This window comes from Mastigoproctus giganteus, chromosome 4 (assembly GCF_048544385.1).
Source record: "Mastigoproctus giganteus isolate SK-2022 chromosome 4, ASM4854438v1, whole genome shotgun sequence".
Taxonomy (NCBI): Eukaryota; Metazoa; Arthropoda; class Arachnida; order Uropygi; family Thelyphonidae; genus Mastigoproctus; species Mastigoproctus giganteus.
In genome coordinates, this window is record NC_143578.1 from 180,220,956 (window position 1) to 180,234,337 (window position 13,382).

Below are 13,382 nucleotides of genomic sequence, written 5' to 3' on the forward strand. Positions count from 1 at the left end.
TTCACATGCTTACAATTGGGTCTCAAACAGTTTGAGCATCAAAACAGTTTTTCAGAACGACTGACTCACTACTGGCAGGAATACCAAATTTTAAAACGATTTTTTTTTTTTTTTTTAAGGGTGCTTACAGTAAAAAACAAGTTTCCCAGAACCTTTACTGCATAGGGAATATGTTTCCGTCGTTGGCAATAGCAGTTAACCAGCATGACTTCTTGGTATAATAGAGGCAGTTTATTTTGTATGATGTGATCAATACACGAAGGAACCAGTTTTTTCTCGATTCCTTCGTGTATCGTGGCATCCAACCAACCGATTGGTTCGGCACCATCGTGATATCCATCCTGAGGCGGGAATCGAACCCGCGACCCAAAGGTCGCGGGTTCGATTGCCAGGCTGTGGAATGTTTTAGCTCTTAATTTGTGCTCTTCAGAATTAATCCTTTAGCTCTTAACTCATGCTTTCTACTGTATCAGCTCTATTGCTTAAAGGTGCAAACAATGTGTACCCAGGTCTCTCGACATCAGTTCGTTATATGGAAATTTTATTCGTCATACAGAAACTATTTTCAAATGTAATGACCAGGGGGAAATCAAAAAAGTTAGCTATATAGAAGTTTGTTAAAGAGAGGACCACCTGTACACATAAGTTGTATTAATATTAAATTAAATTGCTTTGTTCTTTTAGGTGCATCTGTCACACCCAATATTTTAACCTTGCGTTCACTGAAACCATTTCATCTACCGTATACCTCTTTTCTATGTAACTCTCTTTAAACTTTCCCTTCAAAGAGTTGAATATATATATTAAATGAGTAATCTAGTTGGTTGGTAATCATTAATATCCTGAATTTATGGACTAGTGCCATTGTGGTGGTAATAGATACACTACATCCATAATGTGATATATATATACCATATTATTAGGAATGATGAAGAATTATAACAAGAATCATTAAGAGATGCACCCAGATATGGAGAACACATTGGTGAAGTATGTTATATATACACAAAGGATAATATACAAAAACTTATCCTTGTATGCCTACAATTTGGGTGATTTCTTCTAGGGTCGACCACCCAAACTGAAATGGGGAGGGGAAACAATGATAAGGTTCTCTGTTTCTGTAATAATTAATATGCACTAAAGCAAAATCAATTTTGAGGTTGTATAATAAATAAGACTTTTGAATTATCTATTATATTTTAGATAATTCAAAAATTATCATTTGTTATATAACCTCAATTTTTTTTTATTTTAGCCTAAATTCTATTGTTTGTTATATCTCAGATTTTGCATTTCAAATTATAATAAAATATCTTGAAAACAACTGATCTGGGAAAGGTCCCATAATTGCCAAGATGCTGCTTTGGCTTGGTATCACTCCAAATGGGAGAGAGAGCCAATACTAGCTGTCACTTTTTTTGTAAATGAAAAGTTTGTTTATTTACAAAAAGTGACAGCTTTTTTACTACAGGAGTACACAAGTAATCAATTTGACAAAAATTGCAATCACATCATTAACCATATTTAGCAGTCATGGGTTTATACTGGTCGACTGAAACATTTGCATCTACATTCCCATGCTGAACAGTAGTTGTTGCTATCCTAGGTTTTTCTTTAACATGACTTATTTTTATATATATTTAAATACAAAACATCCATACAGAATTATGACATTATAACTGAGATCACTAATATATGGAAGTGTTAATTTTCACATATTACAGAGTTATTATTATATAATCAGAGTTACTGATTATATAATATAATCAGTGAGAGAGTTAACCATCTAGAGAATAAAAATTTAACACCTTAAACAACAGTGCAGAACTGATTTATTTTCTAGTATAAAATAAAAGGTAATAGAAATAACGTCTTAACTAAAATATCTTATTTAGCTATAATAGAGGCTAGTTTCTTGAAAATGGTCTAATACAACTTTTAAAATCTGGAACAGACCATTGCTAAAAGTTGTTTGCCAGAATAAGAGTTAAAGCGTATCAAATAAAACTGCTACTATTTTTGGTAACATATTCATATATGTAGAATAAATGATTGTAAGTACTATAAATTCTAAAAGCTATTTAAATTTTGTCAATTTTATTTTATTGCCACGAAATTTCAATTTTAAGAAGTTCTCTATATATCCTATCCTGAATCAATTCATAATTTTGAAGCTTTCAAACATGATTTAGGGAAATACCTAGTTTTTTCTAAATTAGCAGAGATGTTATTTGATTGATGTACTCATAAGACAATACCTAAATCAATGACAGTTGTATTTAAAAAAACACTACCTACACCTCCAACAATCTGCTAGGGAAAAATTTCATGTTATTAGTGTGTATATATTATTAGTGGCAGATGATACAAGGAACAAACAAATATTAATGCGGGGAAAAGGTCTACCCATCTTATTTGTCCATCTCCTTTAATAACTTTTCTATTTATTCTTATTTAAATTTATTCGAACTACCCACCTCCACAAGCATTCTGGTGAAAAGCAAATTTTCACACATCCATCCTTTCTCAATTTAAGTTCTGTCCCTCAAGTGTCATTAAGCAAGAGTTAGGATGCCACCACATTTAATTTACACAATCCATTTATTATTAAAACATCTCAATCAGGTCTCCTTGCAATTGTCTAATTTCAAGAACCTGAAATTAGAATTTCAAGAATCTAATTTGTGGAATGGGGTTTGTCTTTCTTCATAAGAGTCCTTTTGTGTTAAGAGTTTTTTGTGTCCTTTACTCATCTGGTTGCACTTCTCTGCACTTATTCCAACAGATTCACAATCTTTCAAAAATGATATTTTTAGATTTGTATGGAGTTCCCAAGGCGAGACCCAACCTTTGTATATACAATGGGACAATTGCCCCCTTGTCCCTTCTGGTAAAATTCCTATATATTGACAGAACCGCATGAGTTGTCCTAGTATATTGCTTGTACTGTTTAGAAAACTTGATGATGTTCGACTGTACAACTACCCCTAGATGTCTTTTTGTTCTCCATTACCTCAAGTACGAAACCACCTAATCTTTTGTTCTTTAACATCTTTAATGTGGAACTAGATAATTAATATGCTTATCTGGGATTATTGCTACCAATGTGTCCTTGCATTTGTTAAACTTCAATTGCCATCTGTTGCAGCAGTATGCCCTAAATCAACAGCAGTAACTTGTTCCTAATGTTACACTGCTCCAAATCGTACAGCAGCCTTTCATGTGGAACAGTAGTATTAGCAATTGAACAAGAAAGCAAGCTTATACAGGATCAGCCAAAAAAAAAAAAAAAAGCAAACACTTCCCTTCCCATATCACCTGTATCTCTTCTAACAGTCTATCTAGTTCTTTCTTGAATTTATTTTAACAACCCAACTCTACAACACCAGATGGAAATTTGTTCTGAACAATTGAATACGCACTGGCTGAAGGCAAATTTCTGCACATCTACCTAGCAACCAACCTTCCTCAGTTTGAATTTATACCCTCTCATATGTTTAGTTTTGCAAAATGAAGGATTCTCTCAGCAATGAGCTTACTCAATCCAGTCAAAGCCTTACACACCTTAATCAGATCACCTCACAGGTGCCTAATTTCCAATTTGCAATACTGAACCTTTTCTAGTAAGGGAATCTGTTTGCTCCCTTCATTAATTTTGTTGCTCTTCTCTGCACCCATCCCAGCAGATCCAAGTCCTTCCTAAAGTAAAGCTTACAGACCTTTATGCAATATTTAAGATGTGGCCTAACCATTGCCTTATACAATGGGATAGTCACCACCTTATTCTTGTTTGAAAAATTCCTGTATATCATTGACAGAATCCCATGAGCTGTTCTGGAAGCCTGTCTGCACTTCAGAGAACTTCATGTCCTGCTGCACAATGAACGCAAGGGGTTTTCATTCTCCACTATCCTGGGTGTGGTACTGCACAGTTTGTATGTTAATCTTGGATTTCTGCTACCTAATATGAAGTACCTTGCATTTGTAAGCACTGAAGTTAAATCGCTATTTCTCAGCCTCATTTGTCTAGAGATCGTGTTGCAGTAGCATATCCACTGTGATTAACCACTCTGCCAACCTTCATATCATCTACAAATAGATATTAAGACTGATTATCATCAGTGTTTTAAATACAGAAAACAACAAAAGGTCTAGCACTGAACCCTGTGGGATTCCTCTAACAACATTAGTCCAATAAGACCACTCAACCATCCCTTTATTCATATTTAACTTGCTCTTAATGGTACATAGTTCCAATTTATACAGCGGTCTCTTATATCAACATTATCCAAAGTTTTTCTGAAATCTTAGTTAATGATATCAAAATTATTTTTACATCCATTTACTTTGTGACTCTATCATGGTATAGATTCAGATTGGTCAGACAAGATCATCCCTTAACAAATCCATGCTATGATTGCAGTATACTGCATTCCTGTCTAGATGGTTCTGCATTGCTTCTGTATCAAAAGGCTTGCTGAAATTAGTACATGATGTCAATTATTTCTTGCATCCAGTTCCTTTGTTCTACATCATAGCAGGCAATCAGATTAGTCTGACAAGATCTTCTCTTAATACAATCATATGCTGTGCTTGATGTGCAACTGCATTCCTCTCAAGGTGATCCTGCATTACTTCTGTGATCACTGACTCCATTATTTTCCCCTCAAATAAAAGTTAAGTATTTACAAGTCTATATTTACTTATTATAGACTACCCTTGAGCCTCCCCTCCCCTCCCCTTTATGAAGAGAAGAGATATTTGCAGTCTCCAACTATGATGACAAAAATTCAACATCTGATAGATTACTATTTAGGATGCAAAACAAGAACACCAACTAATATTTATTGCAGGAGGCTTATTGGATTTCATTAATAAAATGTGCTGTTCAATACATATAAAAAAATAAATAAAATCCTCAGAATATGGAATGTTTAAATCACCAATTGTGTAATAACTAATTCAAAAGTAGTTGAACACTTAAAATTAATATTATTAATATTTTTATTTTTATTTTCTGTTCAAGACAAAAGGAAACCGTGATTTCTGCTAGTAACCACTTTGCCAACCTTTGTATCATCTGGAACTTTTGAGGCTGAACTTCATGTATTCATCAATAGATACTGAAATTGAAAACTTGAACAAATTGAATACTGATAAAGGGCCCCAGCACTGAACTCTGAGGGGTTCTACTAATAACATCAGTTCAAGAAGAGTAATAACCACACATCAATTTTTATCTGAAAACTCTGGTTCTTTTGATATAATTATTAAATTTCTATATGACTGTCATGCAGAACACATCCTATATATTTTGATCTACTAGAAACACCCTATTTGATATTGATTTTTAAGTCTATTAAATTTGTTGAAAGTGATGATTTAAACAAATCGCCACAAAACAAAGGGTTACACTAAGTCTTGCATGTTTTGTTAGAAATGAAAAGCCAGACTTGTTGGAACCCTGCCTCTCCATCTGGACAGCCATCCCGAATCCGAGGACACACACACACTCTCTGCTACCACATTCTAGTATGCAATAGCCTTAGTAGTTTTTCCAACAAAAAAAAAAAAAAAAAAACACCAGACCATAAAGTCTGCTTCTACTCAGTGCACAAAATGCCAACTTGAGAGACATGAGCATGTTTGATGTTGTCATGAGCATGTTTCTCAATTTAAAGTTGGGCATGAGTTCCCAAGCTTAACTTTACATTGCATTTACCTTGCTACTTATAAGGCGAAAATGAGGTCTTATTTTTTTAAATCAAGCGGTGTCTATATAGTACAAATAGCAGTTTTTCAGTTTTTATTTGGGTGACTCAAAAAACAGCCAGTCAATCAAGATTTTGATACTTCAAGCATAGGATTACTCTATAACACAGCTTAAGTTTGTTTTTTTGCATTGTACACTTTGTTTTTATGAATAAACCACAAATAAATTATTTCCACACCTAAGGGTTAGCATTTTAATTACTGCAGCACCTTCTAGTGATAGATGCCACAACTAAAACATACCAGCAAAAAACATGTGAAGTATTCAGGCACAAGGCATTGTGTTTGAATTTGTTTTGAACAGAAAAATAAAAATCATAATTATTTTTTCTTTTGAATATATACTCTTAACAAAACTTTTAATCCATGATAAACATTTCAGTAGCATTATTTTTATGCTTCATTTTCTCATTACTGTTTTCTATTATTCTTTTACTGATTACTTTATATCCAATTTTTCCCATGTTAACTTTTGCTAGTATTGTTAACAGTTATTAACAGTTTCAATTTAAAACTAGTCAATAATACCATACATTTAAGCATTGTAATAATTGCTGCCTAAAAGGCAAAATAGTTCTTACATGGTCGTTTATTATTTCCCTAAAGATGATAAACAACTAATAGTTTACAGCAGACATTCCCAACTGATTTGCTGCAAAAATTTAATGCATTCCCCCCCCCCCCCACCGATTATTGAGTTTTTGCTGATGTATTGTTCCCATCCTCATAGTCCACAACTTGCATAATTCAATTTAGCACCCTACTGAATATAACCTAAAACAGTTAATTCTGTAGAGAACCAGTTATAGGCCTCAGAAGTCCCATTTAGTACTGTTTTCAAAAGGACATCAATACTTCTCCATTGTTGTTATTTTGGTTTTTAGGAGCATTAGCAACTAAGGCCATATTGTTCCAGGGATATGCGGTGGCCATTCCTTGACCTTTCTGCATCCTCCGTATTTGGTGGTCACGGGCTCGAACCCTGGTCTAATCAGAAAGTGTGTGCAATAACAATGCTGCTCCTACCCACCTGGCTTCTCCATTGTCTTTTTTTTTTTTTTTAAAGTTGTTCTGATTTTGTACTGTACAGCATATACACTTAAACCAAAAAGTTGTGCAAAACAGCAAGATATGGAAGTGCCTATCTCTCTACTGTCAGTGTCCCAGAATTGAACAACTGTGTCATGCCATCAGTCACAAGTCTCCAATTAATGTTCATAACATTATTACCATATTCTTTTTAATTTAAAAAATTTTTTTGTGATTATTGCTTAAAATAAATTAAATAAAAATTATTTTTTATTTTAGAAATATCATTTGATTTCCATTTAAAAGCATTCATAAATATGTGAATTGCAATTTGCATTGAATAAATGGGGGGGGGGGAGGACAAGTGTACTGCATGAAAACTGGATGAGATGAGACTGTATACCACAAAAAGAAAAAGGAAGGATGGATACCACTGGCATAGAGTATATATTTTCCTATAAATTTCTCATGGAGAAGGCTACCTTCCTAACTGTACAGTCAGGTCTCCATATTTGTGGGGGGGGGGGGTTACGTGTCAACACTTCCTGCAACAACATGAAATTCTGTGAAAATATGTACTCTCACCCAAATAGCCCGTATGCCTAAACACTTATGCAACCATTTACAATTAACAGAAAAATTGTTTAAAAGGTTTTAATTATTTTACAATAATGAGTAATGTTTTAAGACCCAAGTTTCGAAAATACTGTATCAAAATTTTATTACATAGTTCATTACATAGTACATAGTTTATTACAAGGCATGCACCACAGGATTCACTACTCAGTAGTACAGGTCGCAGGGTTGGTTGACATCAAGACTTCTGGTTCAGGAGGTACAAGGAGTTTTAGGCATCGATGTAGAAGTTGTCTTTTGTTTGAACTCATTGAACATGACTGTGTATGGTGTTAAAATATCATTGTGGCTTTCCTTGAACTTCACTGCATGAATCATGTCATCGTCGTATTTGTAGAAGTCCGCTAGGCATTTGGTGTCACACATTGCCTGCACTGAGTTTTCCAAGTCTAACTTCTCCTTGAGTTCATCATCCATTAGTATTGTTGCTTGTCCATCAATTAAATCGCTGATGTCCAACTCTAAGTCATTGAAATATCATCCTCTAAGAGCTCTGCATGCTAAAAATTAGGCTAGGCTTTGTCATATGGCCTACTGCAAACTAGCAACATAATCTTCTCATGCTGCCTTGAATCCTGCGGCTTCTCTTCAATGGCTATATAGGTGTGGCATCTTCTTCCAAAATAATGCCATCTCATCAGCATTGAAAACCTGTTCAGGTTTATATCCCTTCTCCTCGATGAGTTTGAGTTGCACAGGGTAGGATTGAGCAGCCTTGTGATTAGCTGAAACAGACCTGCCCATAATCTTTACATTACAGAGTCAATAACGCCTCTTGAATTTCTGGAACCAATCTTTGCTGGCAATGAAAGTAGTTTCTGTGATGATGCTGGTACCGGAGGTTTGCGGCTTAAATCTTTTGTAAAGAACGAGGGCCTTAGCGGAAATCATACCAATGTTCACAGGCAAGTTTTTCTTGTGCTGGTCTTCAATCCAAATGAACAGTGCTCCATTATTAATGTCACTTTATCATGTACATAAGCCACATATTTAGCAGTAAGAATTCCACCAGTTTTCACTGCCTCTCTGATCTCAGTTCCTTGTTTCCTTATGTATTGTACGGTACTTTCATTGATACCAACCATGTGGCCTATGGCCATGCATGTGACCCCTTCTTGACAATCTAGAATCTGATTGAAAATGTTGTTTTAGGATTTTGTGGTTCACTAGCATCTAAAGCTATAATGCACTAAGTCCTAGAATCTGCACTTTCTCATTCAATCATCACTTTCTTGGCCCTTTTAGGCTTTTGTCCATCACCAGATGCACTTTGTTTAGAACCCATGGGTGTTCAAATAAGCACAGTAATATTTTTTAAGCACAAGTAGCCTAATGCAGACACACACAACACACGAAGGTCACAAGCCGCCCTACTCAGATGGCGCTCATTGTGAGACCAAAGATGCATGTGTCCCACCATTACTCAGGGTGAATGCAGCAAGCAGCAGCCAAATTTTTAGTATGATAAATTTCGCGACTGCCAATGTGAAAACACGAATACAGCTCCCACAAATGTGGAGACCCAACTGTATAATTTTTTTTAGACATTCAGTTGCATCTTTATATGATCCAGAGAATAAATTAGAAGACATTTTACACAACTTCAAACACTATATTTAGATTCCAAATATGACTTATAATAAATAAAATGGCTAATTTATTAAGACTAAAAAGTAGTCAATAGTAAAAATGCATGTGAGTATTTTACAACCTTTTTATACCAATAATAACAATTACCTCAATTAAAGTACGTTGAAAGAAGGTGCACAAAAAGTAACCATATACTTTCTAGAGAGTGGGCCCAGTAAAAAGTGTAAATGCTTTTTGGAAGGAATAGAAAATGCTATGAAGAGACAAGCTGGTTGGGTTAGGACCGTCTTATCCTAAACCAAAAATCCAAGCCTGAAGGTGTATTTTAACACAGAAATCTGGAATGTAGCCAATTTATTAGGTTGCTAGGACTGGTTCAGTCTGCTGTAATAACTGTTCTCTCATTCCAAATAACTAATTAAATACTCTACATGGTAAAGTGTCTTTATTACTCAGCAGTAATTTCCACAAAATGTCCCAATTTTAATTCTGATGATATTTTTTATAATTAAAATCTGCAGTTGAATTTCTTTCAGTTTTGCTCAAAACCAGTTGCATATCTGCATTTCAGCAAATATGTAATCTATATGACACTGAATAACACTTCTACCTCAAATTGAAACCGGTTATGCACTGAAAAGCAGCAACAAATGCAATTCATAAGACCCCCGATTTGTTGATTTTGCATCTCCCCATACTAGTCAGCTTTATTTACTTACTTTATTTACTTTCAAAAGAAACTCTCTAAATTGTGTTGTAATACTGCAGACCATCTTGCATTATGTAAAATAATGAAAGAAGGGAGTACACTATTATTATATCTTGTTTGGAGCATACGTTCCATTAAAAGTTTTACTAAACAGCAAGAGTGGTCTTCAAACTTTTGTTTAATAGCTATTATTTATAATAGCTATTAAACAAAAGTTCAAAGACCACTCTTGCTGTTTAGTACTTTAGTAATGTGCTGTACAGCACATTAGCATTAATGCCATATCCTCCTCTGCCTATGATCAAACTATTGCCTCCAATTGAAAAGGCCCTTAAAGTCCTCCAGTCTCTAGAAGGATTCAAACCAACATGTTATTCATAAGACTCAGTAAATGAGTGACAAGTGGCAAAACCACTATACTGTCAAAGAACTATATAGAAATAATGGCCAAATTTGTTCAACACTTTGATTTGGATGGTAAATGCTTTACAGTAATTGATAATATAATCTCATAAACCTAAAAAGAATAGAAGGTTTTAGCAAAGACCTTGAAACTTCACAAAAATAATCCAATTTTTATTTGAAGAAAGGAGTGGATCAACTGATTATTCACTTGGTGGGAAACAATATTACTTTTCAGTCAACTTATAAGAGGAAAGGAGATATCTTTTAGCAGGTACTAGTTTGATAGCTTTAAGAGTAGAGCTTCATTAAATTTCATAAATTGCTCCATTTTATAAATAAAATTAACCATTAGCAGAGACTTTCTTCTAAAAAAAATTTAACAGAAAATGTCAATGATAAGAGAAGTGACTTTTTAGGAAATACAAAATATATATGTTACTAAACAGACAGGATGTTACTTTCACATAATTTTGGAGAATTGGTTGCAGCTTCTGCATACCCCACATTATGGAATTGTTTGTTCACTTTGCTAGAAGTGTGAGGTGCTACCTTGTATGAAAGCATTTACAAATTATAGAAGACGCTACAAATAAAAATTTAAAATAAAAGTTTACAAAGAAGTATTAAACAAATATGTCAACTGAAAAGTTATTATAAACAGGTTAATAAAAAAACCATAAACAGGCGCATGTTTCTATGAGAGTCTGTATATCAAAAGTCAAAAATAATAAATTCCTTTTTTTCTGAAAGCTTAGTTTCTCCACATCAGAATTTATCAAATGGTTCTCTTTCAGATAAATAAAAAAATACAATTTTTCACTTTTTTTAATATTTGAAACTCCCTAAATATTAAGGAACATGATACAGCAAAACCAAGCTTGTCCTCCACTCCCAGGATCTCTCTTTCTCTACTCTACTGTGATACTCCACTCTACTTTCTCTACTCTAGCTCGTTATTTAATTAAGAATAAATATGAAATGAAATTTAATTAAGAATATGAAATGAAATTAATTAGTAAAGCATCCATAAATACCATAGTTATTTCCTTGTACAGCAGTATTTCTCAACCTTCTACTTCCACCAACCACTTTGAGTGTATAAAAAATTCACAACCCTGCTTTATAATAAAAAGCTTTAAAGCTCCTGAGAAATCAACATTATACAGCAAATAAATTTTGGATAAAAATAAAGTGATCACTTTCAATAGTAAAAAAAAAAAAAAAAGGTAGAATTAAAACTAAAACAGAAAATAAAAAATACCAGAAAAATGCTAGCACATAAACAGATATTACTCTCACTTCTTTCTTAAAGAAGTGCTTAAAAAACAATTCCGACTACAGTATAGTTTTTTTTTTTTTTTTTTTTTTATACATAGAAAATAAATACAATATGTTAAAAATAAATACTGGAAACTGTACATAAAATTCCAGTTTTATGGAAGGAATTTATATGTTAGACTCTGCAAAGAAGCAGGTTTAAAATCATAGCTGGCAGTGCAGAGAAAACTACTTGCAGTGATAAATCCATGAAAAAAAAAAAAAAAAAAAAGAAAAAGAAAAAAATACAGGCATCTTGATGACTATAAATAAGAGGACCCCCTATTCCATGTTGAAAAAAGTAAAGATATGTAAGAATGGCAGTAAATACAGAAGGCATTTACCAGAATGAGCTGTGGGATTATACACTGGAAAAGAAGTGGATGTGATGAACGTTGGATATGAAAAATGGAAACATTCTTACAATGAGGTAATATCTCTCTCCCCCTCCCTTTCACACACACACCTTTCATCACAACCATATGAATTTCACAGTCTACAATCCCCAAAGTATCAAGCTGAATTCATAACTTATTCTGTGCATTACCCATTTTTCTATCAATCTGACATCATTAACTTCATTAGATGCTTTCTTTCATTACCTATTTTGCTATCATTCTGAAATCTTTAACTTCATTAGATACTTTCCTTTTCTGAATATGGAACACTAATCCTTTTATAACAACACAATTACCTTAATCTGATGAATATATTTCTTTGACAGTAGCAATTTATTTCTACTCTTATTTAACTTTATATGATCTAAGAAATACTTTGTATTTCAACATTTCTGACTAGTAGCAAGAAAAGGTATAATATAAAACACTAATTTACAGATTACCTTTAATAAAAGGTGCAGTAAGAAATGCCACTTATAACTATTCACACAACCAGCAACTTTCCTTCATATAATGGAACTAATTATAATTCATTTTTTCTATAAATTAAAGGAGATATTAATCTCATCTGCACTTATATACGAAGTTATGTACACAAATCCTAAAACTACTCTGTAAACCACAATATAATAAATGTTGAAATTTTATATGCCCACTTTCATCATATTTATAATGATGCTAGTAATAAAAAGTTCATTAAATTGAATTAAATAAAATATCACAGACACTTCAATGAAAAGAAATGCGTTTTAAAACTGCAATTTTCTTAGTGTATCCATCGTGGACAATACATTCTATGTTTAAGATCCTTTACATCCTACGTGATATAATAAAATGAGCCTTTACAGACGTGTTTTTCCAAATTCACAGTTGTGCTGATGAGAACAATGCTATCCATCCACTGGCAAAACCATTATTCCTTTGTATGCAGCCATGTATACACCACATAATTAAAAGTTGGAAAGCTTGTCTTCCACAGCATCATTGTAATCAGGGGAAACATCTGCACTGTTTCGCAACCTCCAGATACCAACTGTACAATCACTAAAATGACAATCAAACCACAGCATGTTATTCAAAAGTCAGAAAGTAATAAAAATGCAATATCAGTACACATGCTATTTATCTATTCAAAATTTTACATAATTAGAGATTAGATTAGTTATATTTGTCCAAAGATGGGCAACATAAGCCAGTATATAACCAGTGGATTCCAAAGGAGTTGGCAGTTAATAGTTAATAAATAATTGGATGGTAGAGATTTGTGACCATTTTTATGAGCTGGCACGATATGAGCAAATTTCCAAGCAGGAAAATACTGGTGGAATAAGAAAGTATAAAAAGGCAACACAAAACAGGAGTAAGCTCAGGAGCACTGGTTTTGAGAACAAGTGGAGAAATATCAGGACCTTGTGCTTTCTTGGCTTCAAAACTGTTCAAAATTCTTCTGATATTCTTTTGACAGAAGATGACAGGAGGCACTGAATGGAATGTACTGGGAATGGTAGAAAGTGGTTTACCAA

General features: G+C 33.4%; 1 protein-coding gene across 2 annotated transcripts in view; it reads right to left on the reverse strand.

Annotated features, from left to right (window-relative positions):
- Positions 1 to 12,669: 12,669 nt before the first annotated feature.
- The window catches only part of LOC150087230 (kinesin-like protein KIF21A), a 779,086-nt gene continuing 778,373 nt past the window's right edge, over positions 12,670 to 13,382 (reverse strand). For both annotated transcript variants that reach the window (XM_090371900.1, XM_090371899.1), the window contains one exon: positions 12,670 to 12,903. In XM_090371900.1, coding sequence (XP_090228026.1) covers positions 12,810 to 12,903 — 94 coding nt within the window. In that variant the 3' untranslated portion in view covers positions 12,670 to 12,809. The remainder of the gene's footprint in view (positions 12,904 to 13,382) is intronic.